This window comes from Dipodomys merriami, unplaced genomic scaffold (assembly GCF_024711535.1).
Source record: "Dipodomys merriami isolate MVZ:Mamm:240054 unplaced genomic scaffold, mDipMer1.0.p SCAF_174, whole genome shotgun sequence".
Taxonomy (NCBI): Eukaryota; Metazoa; Chordata; class Mammalia; order Rodentia; family Heteromyidae; genus Dipodomys; species Dipodomys merriami.
Window position 1 is genome coordinate 1,060,329 of NW_027203093.1, and position 22,808 is coordinate 1,083,136.

Sequence of the window (22,808 nt, forward strand, 5' to 3'; positions counted from 1 at the left end):
GGCACTCCACCAGGGAACTGAATGAGAGAAACCGTTCGACCCTCTGGCTCCTGAGTACCACACACCAGCCCCGAGGAGAGGCCCTCCCTCCACCTCCTCCTCGGCAGCCTGTCCTGAGTCCTGGCCCCGCAAGGACCTGCTGATGGCCTGGGCCAGCACCTTCGCCTCTCTCAAGGAGCCAGTAAATACAGCGAAACTCTAGTATTCCAGCTGACAAGGGCAACAAGCCACAGAAGAAATGTGGGCTGGGCAGATCCCCAGCAGGACTAGATGCGCTCTCCTATGCCCCCCACCGCGAGCTCTGCACCCCCCCTCCATCCCAGCCTGCAGGACCAGCTCCTGAGCGCCACACATTTGGAGCTCCTAGGAAGTGTGTGTCGGGCCTGACGCCCCTTACGTGGCTTCTGCCAGGCAGGCAGTCTGGGTCCTGTTAAGAAGTGCAAGGTAAGGGTACGGAGGCTGAACCCTGTACGGAACCCCGGTAAACCTGTCTGCAGTACAGTCCTGGTGGTGGGTCTTCAGGTCCACCTGCAAGACCAAGCTAAGTCCACATAGAGTATGGTCCCCTGAGCAAGGGCAGAGAAGGCGCCGGCCAGCGTTCAGGAGGCAGGTGGGGCCAAGAGCCCATTGCCCCAGGACAGACCTGCAGCTCCCCGAGCTTCCCACCAGGGTTAAGCAGCCTCTGGGCCTGGGCACAGACCATGCAGGGATGTGCATGGTGTTCTTCATTTGCAGCTGAGGCGGGTATGGTGGAGCCCGAGCTCACACAGCTCACACAGCTGCCCGTCCAAAGCATGACTGTACTCTGGCCAAGATGCCCATCCTCACCCAGCAGCCCTGATGGGCAAGAGGTAGACACCAGCTGCCTTGCCTGTCCAGCAGTCTGGAGTTTCCGGTGGTACTTGCTAGAGGTGAGATTAAGGAGGGGGTGGGGCACTGCTGCCCAGGAGGTCAGGGTGGCACCCAGGAGAGAAGCAAGGAGAGGAAGAAGCAGGGAGGAGAAGGGCTAGTCCCTCGGCTACAAGGTGGGCACAGCTGAGGGCATCCTGCACATGTTCCTTTCTGCCTAGAACCCTCTCAGAGCTGCTGTCACCCTGACTGGCCCTGAACTGAGATAGCTAGATGCACGCCATGCCCAAGAGTAGGTGTGCAGGTGTGGCAGGGCAAGGCAGGCCACAGTCAGAGAAGGACTCACAGAATGCAGGAGCCCAGCTGCATGAGTGCCCAGGGCCACCTGGTGCCTGTCTTGGCTACCCTTGTCCCTAGCTGGCCTCAGGGCACAGAGCCTGGTCACTGGACCAGGCAGAGCTCACCGGACAGAGGGACTGGGGAGGGTAGATTGACCTGAGATGCCTGCAGGCTCAAGCAGACATGGGGACTTCCTGGAGGAGGCTCGCCCTCTAGACGGCTGCTGCCGGGGAAGTAGGGAGCCCTACCAATAGCATACTTCCTCAGACAGTCCCTCCCAACAGTCTCAGAGCATGGGGCCTTTGGGACCCAAGAAAAGTTGGGGTCTTGTGGGGGGGGGACTTGCAGCTGCTGTGTGGTGACGTAGCAGGTTCCTTGTCCTGACTGTGAGGTTTACAGTGGCCATCTCCTGAGCAGCAGAAGTAGCTGCTGATCCTGTGCCCAGCCCACACACATACTGCGGCCTTAGACTTGCAGTGTCCACTGTGTGCCCAGACAGAGCCCAGGCTGCCTTCCTTCTGCCTGTCCACTGAGAAAGCTGGGTGAAGCTGGCTGACACAAAGAGGCCTTGTTGGCCATGGAGTTCCCAAGGGCAGGGTCGGGCCAGGGGGTTATGGAGTCAGGGGTCTACCACTGAACCCCGGTAAACCTGTCTGCAGGGATGGGGCAGCCCTGAGTAACAAAGACTGGCAGCAGGGACTCTGAGATAAACTTCCTGCTGCCTCCCTGGGGGGCTTCCTACCCCTCCCTACACTTCTCTGATTCTGGTGCCCCAGAGATCCCTGGGAGTCTATACTCAACCTCTGGCCATGTCCTGGATATGTAAAACTGCCACAAGATCAAGGGTCACTGTGTGACAAGGGCTAGGGTTCAGAAATGGGCTTGAATTAGGGCATAGTATATAATCAGCAATCAGAACCCTGACCAGATTCATGGCACATTGAGCTATGAATCTGTATCAGCATAGTTACTCACTATATTACCAGGATCAGGGATCCGCCTATGACTAAGATCAGGGCTCAGTGTGTGGCCAAATGTGATCAGGGTCTTCGATGTCAACCAAGGGTCCCGGCTGAGTCTGTGACTGCGGTTAGGGCTTGCTTTATGGCCATGGGTAGCATTTACAAGATACCAAGGGCCTCATTTCCTCTGGGCTGTGTGAGGACACTTTGGGACTTGGGATCTGAATGGATGGACCATCAATTCCGGGATTTTTCCTGGTCACTATGCCCTCGAAGAAAACCAGTTTGGGTGTGGGATGGTCCCTGCTGGGGGGGGGGGCAGGACTTGTATGGGGGGGAAGAGCCCCTCCTGCTTGCAAATTGGGGGCTATCTCCCGGCTTAGAGTATTGAGATCCTGTAGCATCTGGGCTGTAGGAAACCTTCAAACCCATGAAGTTAAGCCAGTCACATACCAAGAAGGAAACCAAAGCTGCAGCAGGGTCAGACATTGCCTGCCTCCAATCCTCAGGCACTAACTAAGCTGACAGGGTGGCTGGGCCGGGGTCTGCTCCACGATTGTCTGGGCTCTGGATCAGAGCTGGGAAATGAGGACTCCCCCCCCCCTTTTTTTTTTAAAGGAGTAAGCTGTCTTTCCACGACAGGGAGAGGAAAGGCGTGTACCCCTACCCCCAAACTGGTAGGGAACAACCTTTTGCTTTGGGGGGTCGGTTCTGAAGGAGTCTGACGCCAGATCGCAAGCTTGGAGCCAGGCAACTCTGCTCCCCTCCCCCATGGGCAATGAGCTGAGAGGCAAGCTGAGAGCCTTGCTGCTGTGGATGCCTCTTGGCCTGATATCAGAGGCCCCCTGGTGGCCACAGACTGCTACTGCAGAGAGGAGACCAACGCAAGGGCAGCTGGACCCAGGACTGGTACAACAGGGGTTCCCAGAGGCACCCAGGATGCCACCTCCTTTTCTTTTTGTGGATGTCAAATATTTCAGGAAGAGGCACTTTCCCTGGCTTCGGAGGGAGGAACCGAGCTGCTCAAGCAGTTAGACCGGGAAGGAGGACCTCTTGGCCTTGCAGGGTAGAAGGGAGTCACTGAAGCCACCCCTGGAAGGAGCAGGCCACAGGCGGATCTGGGCAAGGACGTCTGGTGAGACTCGAGTCCAGCTGACCTGCGCCATTCTCCCTTGGAGACTGGGGTGGAGGACAGTGTGGTTGGTGAGGTGCTGGTTGAGGTTATGGGGGTGGCCACTAGACAGTAGCGTGGGTGGCTGCTGACACTCAGGCTAAGTGTGGTGACAGAGATTGTGAATTCACGTTGGTGCCAGCAGTGATCATACCTGAGGGAGACGCACGCTGAATCTGTGGAGAGAAGCACACACCTGGACCAGCAACAGCATCATTGGTCAGCTAAGATGCTATGGGGAGGGGAGGGCTGAACCCCTGTGTGAAGGGCCCTGCGTCAGTGGACCTCAAGCTGTGAGGTGGAGCCAGGGGCTGAGGCGGAAGTGTCCTGGGGGGAAGCCCCAGCTTCGACGTCTCTGAGGGGTTTTGATTTAGCAGGACCCCGCTGGGTGCGTGGCTAACGTTCTGAGAAGCAGGGGAGGGACCAGGGGCGGCTGACAATGGGAGATCCAACTGCATCAGCTTGAGAACGAAATCCCAGAGGTGTCCCCATTGTCACCAAATCAAAGAATGGCAGAGGAGGATGGGAGGGGCAGCCACACAGGCCCAAGCCAGGGCTAGCCCTGCCTCTTCTGGGCTCTGTCCCCAGCATCAGGACAGGCCTCTCCTGTTCAAAGACTGGACCACCCCAACCTGAGTGGTTTGCCTGGCCTCCCCCTGCCACCTGCTCCTCTTGGATGGGTCCCAGTCCCTGCCTCTGGCTCCGTCTCCCTGCCCATCACTCATCCAACCCACCCACCCACTCACCCACCTATTCATGCATCATCCCTCCATCTGTAGCCCACCCTTCTCTGTCAGCCCTCCCCTCCCGGGCAGGCCGTCCATTTAACCCTGGGTCCTGCTCATCCACCCCAGCCCCTTCTGCCCGCAGGCTCGCACAATCCACCACCCAACTCCACCTGCCTTCCAGTCCATCCATCCATCCATCCATCCATCCTCCCGCCCATGGGCCATCTCTGTCTACACTCACTGACCCTACCTCGCACCTATGTGTCTGTGCAAGCCCCTAAATTCTCCCACCCACCCACCCATCCATCCATCTATCCGTCCGTCCGTCCGTCCATCCATCCATCCATCTATCCCCGTCACCCGCACGGCAGCCACTCCCCTGCTCCTGGAAGAGGCCGGCCAGAGCGAAGACCTAACTTGGCTTCCCTGCTGCGCGGGGCCGGCCGGCTCCCGGTGGAGCCGGCGCCCGCGCGCGGGGCCCCTCTCCCGGTTGCCCCGCTCCCCGCCCCCGCGCGCCCCCCGCTCCCGCTCCCCCTCTAATGTGTGATCTGGAAGCTCTATAAAGCCTGATGTAATCCGTAATGCAGTCTCTGGCTCCCGATTCGGGATCCAGTTTCAGAGAGCGAGGGATTGGGGAGCGCCGGCAGCCGGGCGGGCGGGGAAGCAGCTCGCCTCTCTCCTCCTCCTCCTCCCCTCGTCCTCGCCTCCTCCCCCTCCTCCCCCCGCCGCCCCGCCCCCGGCTCCGCTCGGCGCCCCCCCCTCCCGCCCCAGGAAGGGGAAAAAAGGCGAGAAGAGCGGGGCCGGCGCGCGGAGCGGAGCGGCGGCGCGGCCGGAGAGGGAGCGGCGGGCGCAGGCGGCGGCGGCGGCGGCGGCGGCGGGCGCGGCGTTGGCGGCGGCCCCGGCGGAGCGAGCGGAGCGGGCGAGCCGGTGGCACAGGCGGCCGCGCCGCGTCCTGGCCCGGCCCGGGCCCGCGCGCCCCGCAGCGCCCGCAGCGCGGGTACCCGGACCCTCCGGGCGCCCGGGGGGCTCCGACAGGCGGGAGGGGGTGGGGAGGGGGCCTGCGAGCACCCGCGGGCGCGCCCCTGGGGACGCTCGGCGAGGCCGGCAGCGGCCGGGGGCGGCGGCGGCGGCGGCGGGAGCCCCCCCCCCTCCGCCGGGGCGGGAGCCCGGCTGTGCCGCGGGGGGCGCGGGGCGCTCCGGGGATTCGCAAGTCGCCGGATCAAGTCGTCGCCGAGGAGCCGCCGGCGCCGGGGAAGGTAGGGAGGCTCCGGCGGGGGCCCGGGGCGCGGCGGGAGGGGGTCGGGGCACGGAGGGGGGGGCGCCCGGACTTCCCAACTTCGCCGCGTGGGGCTCGTCGGCTCCCAGGTTTGCGCTCGCTTGGGGCTCGGGGAGTTTAGACCCCCGCCCGGGCCCCACCAGTCCCCCCTCCCCCGGGTCGCCTCCAGCGGGCGGCGACGGAATCTGGCAGGTCCCCGCCCGCGCGGGCCCGCGGAGGGGGCGACCCGGACATGGGAGCGGCGCCCCCGCGCTGCCCGCCTCCCCCACCCCGGCTCCCGGGCCGCCCGGGCCCGGCCGGCAGGCTGGGCAGGAGGAGGCACCCACCAGCCCCGGCAGGCTGGGGACGGCGGTCCCGCGGGGGCCGCACACAGGCGCGGGCAGGGGGCTGCGAAGCCCCACGCTGACCCCCGAGGACGTCCCCTTCCTCGGCGGCCCGCGACAGCCTCCCCCACGCACAGGGCTGGGGGCGGCCGAGAAGCCCCGGACTCGCGCTTGCAGCCCTGACACAGACCCATATTCGCCGAGGGGACCCCTAGAGGTTCCCCCCGAGTCTGGAGGGGGGCCGTCCTCTGCCCCCCCACCGCCACAAACACGCGCGAACGCCCGCCCGCGCTCGCTCGCACGGTGGGCGCGGAGCAGCCGCTCTGAACTTTGGGTCGGCCCCGAGCTGTGTGCGCGGAGCCGCGGGGCCCGGCGCCCCGCACGCCCGGCTCCGCGCCCCCCCCCCCCTCCGCGGGCCTCGGCGGCCGGCCTCCGCCGCCGCCGCGCGCGCGCTCCTCCGAGCCCGGAGGAGCGAGCAGGCCCCCGCGCCCTCCCCCGAGGCTGGGGGCTCGAGTCCGGCCGCGGACCCCCGCTCCCCCGGTCGCCGCAGCCCCCAGGCAGGGAGAGCGCGCCTCCGGCCTGGGGCGGGGATGGCGGGGCCGGGAACCGCCGCGAGCCCGGCGGCCGCGAGGGCTGTCGGAGGCTGCGGCGGAGCCCGGGTCCCTCCGCCTGGCCGCGCCGGCTCCTGCTTGGTCACCGCCAGGCAATCGGGGGAAGCGCCTAGCTCGGCGCCCCCGACTGGGGCCTGGCGGTGCCCAGCCCACCCTCACTACTTTTATCTGGGGCTCCCAAGTTTCTTGGAGCGCACGGACCGGGACTGGGGCCTGACCAGCACGGACCCCGCTTCCTTCAGCTGCCTTTCCCCGCGGGAACCCCGTCACGCTCCATCATCTCCCCCATCCCCCGTCTCGGGTTCGGATCCCTTAGCCGCAACTCCGGGAGGCGCGTGGGTGGGCAGGGGCGCGCACCCCGCCCGGGGAGCCGCTGAGGAGGGGCGCGCGTGCGCCCCACCCGCGGTCCAGGGAGACCTTCGGCGTCCCGACCCAAACACCCAAACCCCACGCCCCCTCCGAGCGAGCGCCGCGCCGGAGGAAGAGCGCCCGCGCAGGCGGCGGCGTGCGGAGAGGGGCCCCGGGGTCCCTTCCCGTATCTGGGAGGTGGAACCCGGGCTGTGGGGGTCTTCGGGAACCCGCCAGCGTCCTTTCCTCCGCGAGCCCCGCGGCCTGGGGAGCAGCGGGGCGGGTGAGTGGGCGAGCCGATCCCCCGAACCGCGCGGGCGGCCGTAAAACTCCGCGCCCGGACGCCGCCGCCGGGTCTTGCTTGCGGTACCCGAGCAAGGTCAAGCGTCGGAAGAGGGGGAGGGGGCTCCCGGGAGCGCCCCCGCCGGCGCGGAGTCGGGGAGCCCCCGGGAAGAGGGGGGGGTGGGCATCCCGCCGAGTCAGCCCCGCGTGCCCGCCACCCGCGCCCGGTCCCCGGAGGCGGACGCCGCGCGCGTTCGGGGATCCCGGAGCGCCCGCCGCGCGGCCCTGCGCCCTCCCTCTCCCGCTGGCTCGCAGAGGCCCGGCCCTGTTTTCGTACTTGTTGCACCTGTGTGTGTCAGAGGGGCGGGGGGGGGGGGGGGACCCGGAGCCCGGGCGGCCCGGAGCCGAGCCCCCCGGGCCAGGGGAGGTGTCAGGCCGGCGCGCCGGCTCCACGGGTGGCGCTGCGCGGGGAGCTCGGACCGGGAGTTTGCCGCTGCCATCTGGGCCCGGGCGGGCGCCGGGGCGCCGCGGCCCGCGGGGGCGGAGGAGCTCGGTCTCCAGGCGGAGCTGGCCGGGGAGGGGAGCCGCCAAGTTGGACAGCCCTCCAAGTCCCCTCCTTCTCCCGCAGGCTCCAGTCCCTGCTGGGCCTCGGCGGCCGCGTCCGTAAAGTGGGGGCGCGGGCTGTGCTCCCAGGGCCCGTCTGGGCCCGAGATCCAGTGTTGCGGGTCCGCATTGTGCTGGGGCTGCGGCGTCCGGGCCGGCTGGGTCCCTGGGCAGCTCGGCGCCTGCGGACCCCGCCGCGAGGCCGGGCGAGAGCGGGCCCCGGGCAGAGCCGGCCCGGCGGCGGGCACCTGGGCCGCGCTCTGCGGCACCCTCGCCTCCCGGTCGGCCCGTCTGCCCAGCCTCGCCTCCCGGAGCGGGTCCTAGGGCTCGGAGCCGCCCCCCCCCCCCGCCCCCCCGGGGACGCCACGGTCTCCAGGCCTGGGTAACTGGCGCCGGGCTGCGGTGGCGGAGGGCGGAGGGCCGGGCGCGCTGCCCCGGATCACCGGGAGAGGGCGCCCGCGCCGCGCCGCACCGCGCCGGCCCTGCCCGCCCCTTCCGTCTCCTGCTCGGCCGGCCCGCGCTTGGGCCCCATCTTGGGCAGCACCCAGCCGCCCTCTCTCGTGCCTTGGCTCCCCCCGCTGCGAGTCTCAGCGCGAGCCATGTCACTTGCCACTTGCCTGTCCCCGCTCTCCTGTGCCGTGCACAAGCGTGAGCGCGAGCGTGTGTGCACCGCCTATGCACATCGCAGGCACGTGCCAGGGCCTCTATCTGCGGGCCTGGGGGGGAGGAGTGTGTGCATGCGTGCAGACCCCACCGGACAGTGCTGTGTGCGCGTGTGCCCTGCGCTGGCGGGACCTCGGTAGACCACGTTTCACTCTGCCAGTGGGCAGAGCCCATGCACACGCCCCGTGTACTGCTGGGGACGAAAGCTCTAGACACCCCCCACACACACACAACCCCCAAACCAGAGGGTTCTGTGAAGCCCTTCATGCCAGCTGCAGTTCCCTCTGCCCTCCAGCCTCCCCTGCGGCAGCTGTGCTATGGTGCAGAGCTGTGATTTCTGGGTAAACACGGGGCCAGGACACATGCACACACACACTGGCTGAGTGAGGCCTGTCCCTCCCATGTGCTCCTGGGAGTAGGGGAGGAGAAGGGTCTGGGAAGCTCCAGGGGCTCTGGGAACCCAGGGGTGCAGCTCCCCCAGGAGCCTCTGAAAGAGGAAGGAAGCTAAATTGGGGCCCACAGAAAGAGTGGTGGGTAATGGATCCGAAGGGTTTGAGCAGCTGTGCAAAGTCTCTGGGGCATGCGAGTGCTGTTGTGAGGACTGGATTTGAAGTTGGGGAGGGGTGGAAGGAGGGAGCTTGGCTCTGAGAACCATGGGAAGGCCCCTGAGGGTTTAAGGTAGATGGCTTGGGTGATGGCCATGCTCTAGAGATGAGTGGTAGATAGCTGGTCACAGGAGCCAGTTAGAAGGCAAAACGCACACCCTGTGGGAGAAGGCTGCCGTCTCTACAGCTGCACCACCAGCTCTGCCCACAGTCCAGCGTGCACACAAGCATCTGCACATGAAAAAGGCACAGGGGCTGGATGCCACCTCCCTAAACTTCATGCCCCCTGGCAGACTCTCAGGGATGTCTGCATACGTGCAGGAGGCGTGTGGGCCCAGACTCCCTGCTCTGGGGAACACAGTTGTGGATGGTCACACCCTCCGATGTGACATTGCCACCTGCTCCTAGAATCTGTGGGCTAGAAGGGCGGGGAAGAGCCCTCACCACCCCCCCCCCCTCCCAGGGCCAGACCTGGCAGGCAGCAGGAAGCAGTGGGGGGCGCATTCAGATCTCAGGTCTCCTGGACTTGTGCTGGCCGTGGCCCTCGGTGTCCTCACCTGTGTGGTGAGGACAGCCTTCTCCTACGCCCGGATTAGGGCAAGGGGTCCTCACAAAGGAAGGGAGCACTGCCCTCCCTCTTCCTGCCACATCACCTGGCTCTTAGTAAGTGACAGAGTGACAGGGATTAGGGTGGAAGGTCAGCCTGCAAGCGGAGTGTCCTCCCTCCAGGCAAGGGCCTCTGCTGTGTCCCTTTGCCAGCTATTTGTCGCCATCTTTCTAGAACATCCACAAGCAGGGTCCTGGGTTGAACCTGGGACTGTTCTGTGCTCACTGTGAGGTGCCTGTCCCCAGGCCACAACTGTGGAAAGCCCCTGACCATGGCCTGTGGCTCCACAGGGTGGACCCTGCACCTCCTTTTGCCTCCTGCCTCCCTCTCCTCTGCATGGTACTTGCACCACACTATTGCACACATGCACATGTGCGCACACACACATGCACACACACATGCACACGGGACTCTTGCTTCTGTCCTCATCCCCAATCATCAGCTGTCCCTACACCCATGCACAGCCTCCGTCACCCCACGTCATCCCACAGCCTCCTCCCTGTCTGTGAATCTGTCACTGAGATGTTCTGGGCCAGTCGGGCAGATTCTGGGAAGCATGGTGTCAGGACTGGACCGTGGGAAGAGGCTGGTGACAGTGGCATGGGCCCTGTGCCAGGCCCTGGTCCACCTCACCCTGCTTGTGCCACTTTTTGCTGACTCCAGGCTGGACATTGTGTTGAGGGCCCTTCGGAGTGGGACGAAGGCAGGGAAGGGCCAGTGGCAGGGCTCTGGGGCTCTGAGGGCTGTGCCAAGGTAGCCTGGGTTCTTGAGGCTGATCTTGATGGCCTTGGGTGCTGTGGGGGTACAGAGGACACTGTAAGAAGCCCTGGCCAGCTCAGGCCCCCCCCCGCCCGGAACTCACACGCTGCTCTGTGATTCACGCCTGCCCCCTTGCCAAGGTCCCCAGCACAGGCACAGCCTCCTCTGTCAATCTGAACCTTACCCGGAGCTTCTGGGCACCGGCTTGGGACCAGCCACCTGATGAGAGTAAGCTGGCCTGCCATCCGGCAGCCTTGAGCGTGTGGCGCACAGGCCCAATGCATGCATGGGGTCAGGGGGGCTGGCTGCGCCAGGTCTGCTGTGGGGCTGTGTCTACAGGCTCTCAGAACCAGAACAGAAAGGAACCACGGTGGATTCATGACAGGGTCATGGCCTCCTCCCCCCGACAACCCTGTCCACCACTCCCTCACCCCTGCACCCAGCACACTCACACATAGCCACGCCCTCACTCCTGCACACAGCACACTGACACACAGCCACGCCCTCACCCCTGCACACAGCACACTGACACACATAGCCACGCCCTCACCCCTGCACACAGCACAGACACACATAGCCACGCCCTCACCCCTGCACACAGCACACTGACACACATAGCCACGCCCTCACCCCTGCACACAGCACAGACACACATAGCCACGCCCTCACCCCTGCACACAGCACACTGACACACATAGCCCTGCACACACACACTGACACACAGCACACTGACACACATAGCCCTGCACACACACACTGACACACAGCACACTGACACACATAGCCCTGCACACACACACTGACACACAGCACACTGACACACAGCCACACCTTCACCCCTGCACCCAGCACACTGACACACATAGCCACGCCCTCACCCCTGCACACAGCACACTGACACACATAGCCATGCCCTCACCCCTGCACACAGCACACTGATACACATAGCCCTGCACACACACACTGACACACATAGCCCTGCACACACACACTGACACACAGCACACTGACACACAGCACACTGACACACAGCCACACCTTTACCCCTGTACCCAGCACACTGACACACATAGCCACGCCCTCACCCCTGCACACAGCACACTGACACACACAGCTACACCTTCACCCTTGCACACACACACTGACACACATAGCCCTGCTCTCACCCCTGCACACGCACACTGACACACACAGCCACACCTTCACCCTTGCACACGCACACTGACATAGCCACGCCTTCATCCTTGTACACGCACACTGACACACAGCCACACCTTCACCTTTGTATGCACACTGACACACATAGCCATGCCCTCACCCCTGCACACACACTGACACACGGCCACAACTTCACCATTGTACACGCATACTGACACACGGCCACACCTTACACACACACTGACACACACAGCCATGCCTTCACCCTTGCACACATACACTGACACACATAGCCACGCCCTCATCCCTGCACACACACACTGACACATAGCCACGCCCTCACCCCTGCACACACACACTGACACACATAGCCACGCCCTCACCCCTGCACACGCACACTGACACACATAGCCACGCCCTCACCCCTGCACACGCACACTGACACAGCCATGCCTTCACCCCTGAACACAGCACAGACACACATCTATGTTCTCATCACTGCACACAGCACACTGACACACAGCCATGCCCTCACCCCTGCACACACTGACACAGCCACACCTTCACCCTTGCACACACAGACAGTCACATCCTCACCCCTGCACACAACACACTGACAGCCACACCCTCACCCCTGCACACACAGACACAGCTACATCCTCAGCCTTGCACACACACTGACACACAGGCACGCCCTCACCCCTGCACACACACTGACACAGCTACACCCTCACCCTTGCACACACACTGACACAGTAATGCCCTCACCCCTGAACACACACACAGCCACACCCTCACCCCTGCACACACACTGACACAGCCACACCCTCACCCCTGAACACACACACAGCCACACCCTCACCCCTGCACACACACTGACACACAGCCACACCCTCACCCCTGCACACACACTGACACAGCCACACTCTCACCCCTGCACACACACTGACACAGCCACACCCTCACCCCTGAACACACACTGACACACAGCCACACCCTCACCCCTGCACACACACTGACACAGCCACACTCTCACCCCTGCACACACACTGACACAGCCACACCCTCACCCCTGAACACACACTGACACACAGCCACACCTTCACCCCTGAACACACACTGACACAGCCACACTCTCACCCCTGCACACACACTGACACACAGACACACCCTCACCTCTGCACACACTGATACAGCCACACCCTCACCCCTGCACACACACTGACACACAGCCACACCCTCACCCCTGCACACACACTGACACACAGACACACCCTCACCCCTGCACACACACTGACACAGCCACACCCTCACCCCTGAACACACACTGACACACAGCCACACCTTCACCCCTGCACACACACTGACACACAGACACACCCTCACCTCTGCACACACTGACACAGCCACACCCTCACCTCTGCACACACACTGACACACAGCCACACCCTCACCCCTGCACACACACTGACACACAGCCACACCCTCACCCCTGCACACACACTGACACACAGCCACACCCTCACCCCTGCACACACACTGACACACAGCCACACCCTCACCCCTGCACACACACTGACACAGCCACACCCTCACCCCTGCACACACACTGACACAGCTACACCCTCACCCCTGCACACACACTGACACTGACACACCCTCACCCCTGCACACACACTGACACACAGCCACACCCTCACCCCTGCACACACACTGACACACAGCCACACCCTCACCCCTGCACAGACTGACACAGTAATGCCCTCACCCCTGAACACACACACAGCCACACCCTCACCCCTGCACACAGCACAGCCACACATAGCCACACCCTCACCCCTGCACACACTGACTTAGCCACACCCTCACCCCTGCACACTGACACACACATGGCCACACCCTCACCCTCGCACACCACAGCTGTGTACATCTGCATTTCTGGTACACACACTGCTCATTATATGTGTAACATTCATCACACATCACGTGTACACTTACATGCTTCCACACGTACATGCTCATGAACTTCTAATGCACAGAAAAGACACATAGTGTGTCTACTTACCCTTGTACACACCTCTGCACCCACACCCACTTCTACAAGACTCAAGTGTACCAACAACACACACAGCCACACACAGTGTGTCCTCATACACACGTCATACACACCACTGACACTCACATGTACCAACAGCATGCGGCCATGCGCACACATCCTGATAGCCCAGGCGCTGGCCTGCCTCCCGCAGGACGCTGTCCCACAGCGCCTCCCTCCCAGCTTGGCTTGTGCTTGCTCACTTGGGCTGTTGGTGGAGGCCCTGGCACAGCTTCCTCACACCTCCCTGACTGCTCTGTTCCAGATGGTGGTTCTGCCTCCTTTTTTTTGCCAGTCCTGGTCTTGAACTCAGAGCCTGGGCGCTGTCCCTGAGCCTCTCTGTGCGCAAGGCTAGTGCTCTACCACTTGAGCCACAGCGCCACTTCTGGCTTTTTCTGTGTATGTGGTACTGAGGAATGAAACCCAGGGTTTCATGCATGCTAGGCAAGCGCTCTACCACTGAGCCACCTTCCCAGCCCCGTCCTACCTCCTTTTGGAGCTAGACCATCAGTCCTGGCCTGAGAGGCACTGGCACCTCCGTAGCTGCCATACCAGGAGACCTGCAGGTGATCTGGGCTGAGTCCTGCCATCTCCCAGCAATCCGTCAGCCTCTGGAGGTGGCTCTTAGATGCCTGTCTTGCTCATCCTCAGGATGGCCTCAGATCTACCCTGAGAGACCCAGGCCTGATAGTGGCAGGGCAGGGGACATGGAGGTGTCCTGAGGGCCCACAGGTGGAGTGGGTTGATGGGTCCCGGCAGAGAGGCATGCCCTTGGAGGTGCGTGGGCAGTGGGGCGAGGGGCGGTAGGCCGTCTCTCTGGCCTTCCAGAGCACTGGGGCCTCCACCCGTGGTAGTGGTGGCACTGTCATTGCTCTGGGTGTCTGTGCGTGGGAATCAGATGAGGGCCTCCTCCAGGGCAGAGTGAGGGTGCCCAGAGCACAGCCTGGTCTAAGCAGGGCCCCTGCCACACACCCAGAGCAGCCTCAAGTTCTCAGCCTGCCTTTCAGCTGGCTTCCTCAGGGCCCTGCAGGGGGTGGGCGGCGGACGGTGCCCCGCGGGCCTGGGCCTGGCAGGTGTGGCTCGCAGGGTGGCTCCCGTTGCTCTCCCAGAGGCACCGTCTGCCTCCGCTGCGGGCCCCGCGGACCTTGCTGGCACAGGCCGAGGCCAGGCAGGCCGGTGAGGCTGCCACTACACAGGCTCTCCCGCACCCTCCTGGGCTCCATGGCTCAGCCCTGAGATGCACACCCAGCCCTGCCAGGGCCCCGCAGGTCAGCAGCGGGACATCTATGCCTATGGTGACCAGTTGCCTGCTGGCTGAGGCCTGGAAGGCCTGCGGGGGGTGGGGGGGCTGTGGGATGCCCTGGGCGGGGAGGATGCCCACCCCTCCCACCCCCTGGACAGTCCTCTGTGCCCAGGGTGCCCGCCCCTCCCCCAGCACAGCCTCTTCTCAGGACACAGGCGGGCACTGTTCGGAGGCCCCGGGACTACAGAGTGCCTTTGTGGCTGGCGTCTGGGGATGCCATTGGCAGCCCAGGGTGGGTGGGGAGGGGTGAGGGAACCTGAGCCCTGGGTCGGGTCTGTGGCTGTGGACTAGTTGGCGCAGGGCGGGGCTGCTGCTGGCCTTCAGGAGGAGGAGGAACGGGTACACTGCGGCTCTCCGTCCTGACCTCCAAGCCCTTTCAGGGGATCTTCATGTCCAGTCCTGGGGACTTGCACTGTGTGGAGGGTGAAGGCCCACCCCTTCCCCGCCCCCGCCCTGAGCTGCCCTGCTGCATGCTCTGAGGCTAGGGCCAGTGTCCTCTGGGCTGGGGACGCAGCTAGGCACTAAGAAGGACGTACTGGCATCAAGGGCATTTAGAGTCTACAGAAGGTGCGGGAGGGGCAGGACCTGTGGGGGCTCTGCCAATAGTTGGTCACTGACCTTGGAGCCGGAAAGGAGAGTGGGAACAGCCCAGAGCCGCCCAGGCCTGGACGGGGGACTCGAGACCGCAAAGGCAGCTTGTTGTCTAGGGATCCCACAGTCACCCACTCTCCCGGTGAGAGGACCAAGGACAGTCCCGCGATGAAGTCGTGAGCCAGAGGGGCCTCGTCCTCTGCAGGAGCCCTCCTCCAACCCGGGTGAGAGCTGGGACAGTCCCACGATGAAGTCGTGAGCCACCGTGGGGACCCTGTCCTGCCCCCAGCCTCCTCCAGCCTGCCCTGGCCACAGGAGCCTGGACAGGAGGCCCAGGAGTTGGCCAGGCTGGTGGATAGGACAGACGGTACTGCAGGCTTCGGTTCTGTTTCCTGTCCCTGCTGTGCCGGGGGTCAGGCTGGACGGCGCTGGGCCACGGCGACTGGTGAGGACAGCCTTGAGTGTGACCGGAGAGGTGGGGTCTCCACCCCCATCTCAGTGAGGGCCACAGGGTTACCCGTCGGCGGCCGGCGCACTGTCCAGGGCTGCGCCCACTGCTCCCCGCACCCTGGCCCTGCAGGGCCAGGCTCATGAGGCTGAGCGTTTGTTCCAGGTCACGTCCACTTTCTGGAAGGGATGATGGGGTCCTAGAGGACCCCGGCTGGCTGCACACCTGCCGAGGTGGATTGTACAGCCCAACTCCTTGCCTGCTTTCAGCCTCCAAATCCAGCAGCCTTCAGGAGCGCTGTGGAGAGAGGGCGTCAGGAGAAGGTGCCGGGCTTTTGGATAATTCCTGCTGAGACTGGAGTCTCGTAGGATTGCCTGGGCCTCCTGGGACCCATGAATGAGGCTGGGGCTTCTGGGTGGCTCTGCTTAGGCTGTGTGCTTCCTTCAGGCTGTGTCACTGTTCCCCGGAACTGAGGCTGATCCTGACTCCAAAGGCCATGTGTGGGCCCGAGTCTGTCCCTGGGGTGGGGCCCAGAGACGGGCTGAAGGGAGGACCAGCAAGGAGAGAGCCCAGCTGTGCCCTCTGGCCACAGTTATTCTGGCTGTATAAACAGGGAGAGGGGCCAGGGCGGGCAGGCCCTGCCAGGCCACTTCCTGGTCACTGTCAGGGCCAAAGCTGGCCAGGGCAGTGGGAGGAAGATGTGGACACTGCTTCCTCAGGGGACCAGAGGTGCCAGCGTAGTAAGGAGCTGGTGATGTGGTTAGTCCTTTATAAAGATTATAGGGCTGGGTATGACCATTTTGTACCCCAAGATTCAGAGCTGCTCCATTCCCTGTCTTTGAGGGGCCTCTCTCTGTACCTGGCTGGCTAAAATTCCTCACCCCAGCCCAGCCCTGCATCTTAATGGGGACAGTGAGGTTCTCTCCTTTGATGGACATGCGCGTGCGCACGCACTCGCATGGAGGCTGTGTGTGAAAGGGACTGCAGGGGACGGCCCAGCTTACAGCATTCTGGCTCTCCAGTGAGCTCAGCACCCAGCACAGGTCAGGGTGGGGCCGAGGACCCTGCCCTGCCAGGGAGGCTGTTGCAGAAAGCACACACAGACCAGATCCCACACCATGATGCACCTTGTGTTGCTGGCCTGCTGGGCCCGGGCAGCAGAACACAGCAAGTCCCTGTGGGCAGCGGGTGGCTGCATGCAGGGTCAGCAGAGCAGAGGTGTCCGCACCAGAGGGCAAGGCCTACTTAGACATCTCTCCCTGCTGTACAAGGGAACTAGATCATCAAGCAGGGACCTTGAGGAGGCAGGAAAACAGGTGTGGGGACAGAAGGAATTTGCTAAGGTGGGTGTCGATGAGGAGTGCCCCAGCGTGTGGAGCCCGAGGGAGCGCTGTGTGTCCCTGCTCACACGCCGCCGGCAGCGGGCAGCCAGGGCCTTCTCCTGGCACCAGAGTCATCTCTGGGTTCCATCTACTTACTGATTGTGACCTGGAGGAAGCGACTTCATTCTCTGTGGCCCATTTCCTCATCCTGAAGTGGGGTACCGTGTGGCTCTGCAGAAGTTGGAGAACAGCGGGTGCAAGCGGACGGGACGGGGGGCGGGCAGGGGTGTGGCTCGCGGCAGGAACACGCAGGGTTGCAGCAGCAGGTAGGCAGGAGAGAGCAGGCATGAGCCGCTTACCCCCAGCCCAACCCTGTGTGTGTGTGTGTGTGTGTGTGTGTGTGTGTGTGTGTGAGTGTGTGTATGTGTGTGTGAGAGTGTGTGTGTGTGGTTTTGCACCCACTTCTGTTCCAGCCTGATAGTGAGGCCAGAGTGCTTTTCTGTGAGATACCCCTCCTGCTTTCCTACCCATCAGGCCGGCCGAGTCTTCCCAGGAAGGAAGGGGTGAAGGGAGAGGAGACGGAACTCTAAGCTCAGGAATCTAGAGGACAGTGAGCAGACCCAGGGTTCTTGGGAGCCAGGCCAGGATGCTGGCCCTGCAGCCATGGCCAACAGTCCCATGCGGCACAGCTAGCCGCCCTGCTCAGACCGCGTGGAGGAAAGCCCTGGAGCCCCTGGTTGGACCCTGACCTCAGGCAGGCAGAGGAGCCAAACGGGGTTCCATGGAGGCCCATGGCCTCCCTGCCTGACTGGACCTGCACAGCTCCCCTTCTGCAGCCCTTGGCAGCCCAGAGACTCATGCCGTCCCCTCTGCTCTTTCTCTTCCAGCTGCTACTGGTGGCCACAGTCCTGGACCTTAGGAGCCACGGCTGCTCTCTGTGTGGGCTGACACCGTGCCTGCCCCTCCCCTGCCCTCCCCAGGCCCCCGCCCCCTAGCCCCAGCCGGGCCCTGCCTGCCGCCAGACCCTGGCATGTCAAGACCTGGCCCGTGCCTGCCTGCCCAGCCCGTGGATCCCCGGCGGCCCCGTGAGCTAGGATGAGGGGCCAGGCCGCCGCCCCGGGCCCCCGCTGGATCCTCACTCCACTGCTGTCGCTTCTGCTGCTGGGGCACTGGGTGCGCGTGGCCGCCGGGGCGGACGTGGGGCCCGGGTCTGAGACCTGTGCCACGCTGGTGCAGGGCAAGTTCTTCGGCTACTTCTCCGCGGCTGCAGTGTTCCCGGCCAACGCCTCGCGCTGCTCCTGGACTCTGCGGAACCCAGACCCTCGGCGTTACACGCTCTACATGAAAGTGGCCAAGGCAGCTGCGCCCTGCACGGGCCCCGGCCGTGTGCGCACCTACCAGTTCGACTCTTTCCTCGAGTCCACACGCACCTACCTGGGCGTGGAGAGCTTCGACGAGGTGCTGCGGCTCTGTGACCCCTCGGCGCCCCTGGCCTTCCTGCAGGCCAGCAAGCAGTTCCTGCAGATGCAGCATCAGCAGCCGCCCCAGGACAACCAGCTGGGGGTCCTGAGCGGGCCCCGGGGGCCCGGAGACGACTTTTCGGTGGAGTACCTGGTGGTGGGCAACCGGAACCCCAGCCGGGCCGCCTGCCAGATGCTGTGCCGCTGGCTGGACGCCTGTCTGGCCGGCAGCCGCAGCTCGCACCCCTGCGGCATCATGCAGACCCCCTGCGCCTGCCTGGGGGGTGACGCTGGAGACCCTGCTGCCAGCCCCCTGGTCCCCCGTGGGGACGTCTGCTTGAGGGATGGTGTGGCTGGGGGCCCCGAAAACTGCCTTACCAGCCTGACGCAGGACCGTGGCGGGCACAGCGCAGCAGGTAAGTGTTCTGCACAGCCTGTGTTCACACAGGGTGTGAGGGAGGACAGTACCCGGACCCAGGCTGTAGGCTGTGTGCACAGAGAGAGAGAGAGAGACAGACAGACAGACAGACAGACAGACAGACAGACAGAGACAGGGAGAAAGACAGAGAGAGAAAGAGAGAGAGAAAGAGACAGAGAGAGACACACACAGAGAGAGACAGAGACAGGGAGAGAGACAGAGAGAGACAGACAGAGAAAAAGACAGAGACAGAGAGACAGAGACAGAGAGAGACACAGAGAGAGAGACAGAGAGAGATACAGGGAGAGAGACAGGGAGAAAGAGAGAGAGAGAGACAGAGACAGAGAGAGACACACACAGAGAGAGACACACACAGAGAGAGAGACAGAGAGAAAGACAGAGAGAGAAAGACAGAAACAGAGAGAGACAGAGACAGAGAGAGATACAGGGAGAGAGACAGGGAGAGTGCACTCAAGGCTCAAGTTCAAGTATACTGCGGGCCTTCTGCTTCCAGGGCAGGAAGCTGGGCCGGGGGTCAGGGGTTGGGGGGTGGGGAGAGGAGACCTGGCACACAATAGGTACTTGTCGACTTGTCGAGTGTGGAGGGAAGGAACACACAGCAGAGTCTAGTTCCCTCCAAGGGTGAAGTGTTTTCATTCTCAGCTATGAGAGCACTGTGCCCTCTGACGGGCCTAGCCCTGCCTTGACTGCCGGCTGGGGCCGGGGGTCGGGGAGGAGCTTTTGGGAGCGGGCACGGGATGGTGCGTGGGCTGCATGGGTAGGCTGGACTCTCTGAAGAGCCTGCCCAGAGGTGAGGTGGGGTGTCTGCGTAGCGTGTCTGTCTGCTGCAGTTGGCGGTGAGGCTTCTGTAGGTGTCCCAGGTGCCCGGGCCAGACAGTGAGGACGGGGGGAAAGCCCTGCTCTGTGCGTGCGACTGGAGGGAAGAGGGCGCGCAGCGCATGGCAGCACCCAGGCCCCTCAGCTGGCTCCTGGGTGCAGAGGGCCCAGCACGCCAACCCTGGGGGCTGCGGGCCTGCTGGGAGCCAAGAGGTTGCCTGGACCGGGGACCTTGTGTGAGGTCCTGAGGTGTGAGGGACAGCACTCCTGGCAGAGGCGATGGCAGAGGCCAAGGCCTGCGGTGGGCAGGCGCTCAGCATGTCCTGGGACCGAGGTGGACGCAGCGCATGGGAGGAGCGTTGGTGTTCAGAGCGTGTGCGCTTCTGTGCCGGGCGCGCAGCGCGTGGGTGGCACCCATTGGCTGGACGGTCACCCAGCCGCGGCAGGTCAGTCCTCACGTGCCTGGACGTGGCGCCCCCGTGCCTGCGGGAAGAGCACCTGGGAGCTGGGCTGGGGCCGTGGCAGGGAGCGCAAGTGTGAGAGGCGTCCGCTGCTCAGTGTGAGGCTGGACTCGGCTCTCGGTGCTGGGAGCGCATGGCGGGGTGAAAGAGGCCTTCAAGAGGTCACCGCAGACAGGGCAGCTTAGCCTTTCCATGGCTGACAAGGCGTGGACTCTCAGAATAGTCTATAGGCATAAAATAGGCTGTGCGGGGCACAAGGCAGCCAGTGATCCTGAATCTTTGGGCCGTAGATCCCAGATCAAAAACCTCTAGGAGGCCAAATTCTGCCAGACAAGAGGCAAGGACTTGGGGGAGGCTTCGGCGGAGCCGTGCTGCCCCTCCCCCCCCCCAGCCCCCAGGGACCTGTGCAGGGCAGAGTCAGTGTGCCAACACAGGGACCAGGAAACCGAGTGGAAATGCTGGGCCCATCGCCCTATCAGGGTCCAGCAGCTGCAGCAGCAGGGAAGGGCTGAGGACCAGCCTTCTGGCCAGGCAGGCTGGAGGTCACTGTGACCTTGGCATGGTGTGGTGGTGCAGCAGAGGGGAGTGGGCCCAAGAGGTCCCTGGGAAGAACGGAGCAGCAGAGGGTGTGCTTGTTGGGGGAGCAGAGAGACGGCCGGAGGCCAGTTCCCGGTGGGAGGACACTGGAGGCCCAGCCCAGCTGTCCCGGGCAGGTCTGCCTATCCCGCTCAGCCGCTGCTGGTCACTGAGCTGCTCTGCGCCGTGGTTCCTTCACCTGCAAAATGCCAACCACTTCCCGGGCTGGCCCCAGTAGCTTGGGTGTGATGGATCTCAGGGCCCAGCCCACGGTCACACCCCACAGGCAGAAGCCAATCTTTAGTAGCATCATCACTGCAGAGTTGCTGCCAGGGAGCTACCAGATGCTGCTTGGAGCAGTGCGGTGTGGAGCAGGCTGACAGAAACTGGCACCTTGGGACAGGCGTGGTGGATGGATGTCTGGGTGCTGTGGGCCAGGGAGTTTGGGGCTGAGGGAGACTCGGAGTTGTACTTCCTTTAATGAGCACCTACTATCGTGGCCGGGTAGACCAGCTAGACTTCCCCGTGGGATGTGCCTGTGACCTGGCAGACGGAAGGGCCTCCAGAGGGCTGGGGACACGCATGGTGCATGTGGGCTCTGAGTGCAGAATGAGACAGGGGCTTGTGGTAGGAGCCAGAACAGAGGTGGCTGCATGGTGGGCATTCAGGAAGTGGCTGGCCTGGTCCAGGTACAGCCGTGAAGGCTGGAAAGGGGGGGGGGGGCGTTCAGGATCTGAGGACTCAGAATGAAAGGATGTGGGTCTGCCCACAGAGTACGGAGCTGGCCTGTAGCAGGGGACAGTCAGGAGTGAGGACTGAGCTGAGAGACATGGCCGAGGAAGAGCCAGGGGTCAGTGGGTCTTATGGGTGAGAAGCTTGTGGATTACCAGGATAAGGGGTGTGGTGAACAAAGTTCTGGTACCTGGAATCCCAGGACAGAGCCAGGCTGAACGATCTCATTTGAACCACGCCTTGGAGTGCCAGTGCCCCTGGCTGTCCCTGTGCTCTGGGCAATCCCGCCAGCTCTCTTCCCCAGGCTGCTCATCTTTAAAACAAGGAGAGTAAAAATACCTTCCTTCCTAGACTGCCATGAAGAGCGAGAGGGTTTGTAGGCTAAAGCGGTGCTGCTGCTGAGATATCCTGTCCTTGTTCATTAGTAGGCAGAGACTCCACCGGGCCCCTGGGGAGACAGATCTCGAAAGCGGCAGGTGTAAGAGAGGAAACCCAGGCAGTTGGGGTTTGTGTGCACATTCTGGGATAGAATGTTGGGAAGTGCTCAGAAGCAGGTGGGAGGTCCACACATACATGTATGTAGACATGTGAGCCTGTGCATGCATGCATATGAGTATGTGTGCTATGTGTCCACTGGTGTGGGCACATGACTGCACATATGTGCACATGCACACACGTGTGCCTGTGTGAACATGTGTGTACGTGTATGCAGCACCGTGTGTTGTATGGTTGTGAATATGTCTGGTGTGTGTGCCCATCTGTGTTCATGCACAGTGCGGTGTGCTCATACACATGTGTGCTACATTCAGTTATGGTATGTGCATGCATGTGCACAACATACTGTATGTGTGTGCAGATTGTAGGTGCATTATGTAGTACTGTATGTACACCTATACAGTGCAGCACAGGACACATATGCATATTGCATACACTCAAGTTGTGCACGGCTGTGTGGCATATGTGTGTGTATGCATGAAGTGCATTGTGCATGCACCTATCTATGCATTTGGGGATGAAATATGTGTGCACATGGTGTGTATGTGGTAATCGTGTGCGCACATGTGTGCGTTAGGAGTGGGCTCTGTGCATGATTCCGTCGGTGTCCTGATTGGAGGTGGCTGTTCAGGGCTGTGTGTCTTGTTTGGAGAGAGCACAGGGACCTGGCTGTGAACCATAGGAAGCAGGAGGCAGGTCTTCAGAGACAGGGTGTCCTGTAGTTGCCAAGCTCAGAGCCTGGAGCCCAGGCCATGCTCCCAGAAGTCTGCTTGACCTGGGGAAGAG

General features: G+C 63.1%; 1 protein-coding gene across 4 annotated transcripts in view; it reads left to right on the plus strand.

Moving 5' to 3' along the window:
• The first annotated feature begins 5,184 nt into the window (after positions 1-5,184).
• Positions 5,185-22,808, plus strand: part of LOC138829579 (adhesion G protein-coupled receptor B1) — an 80,977-nt gene continuing 63,353 nt past the window's right edge. For 3 of the 4 annotated variants that reach the window (XM_070025942.1, XM_070025940.1, XM_070025943.1), the window contains exons 1-2: positions 5,185-5,305; positions 17,931-18,919. In XM_070025942.1, coding sequence (XP_069882043.1) covers positions 18,139-18,919 — 781 coding nt within the window. In that variant the 5' untranslated portion in view covers positions 5,185-5,305; positions 17,931-18,138. The remainder of the gene's footprint in view (positions 5,306-17,930; positions 18,920-22,808) is intronic. The other variant, XM_070025944.1, reaches the window with a different exon arrangement.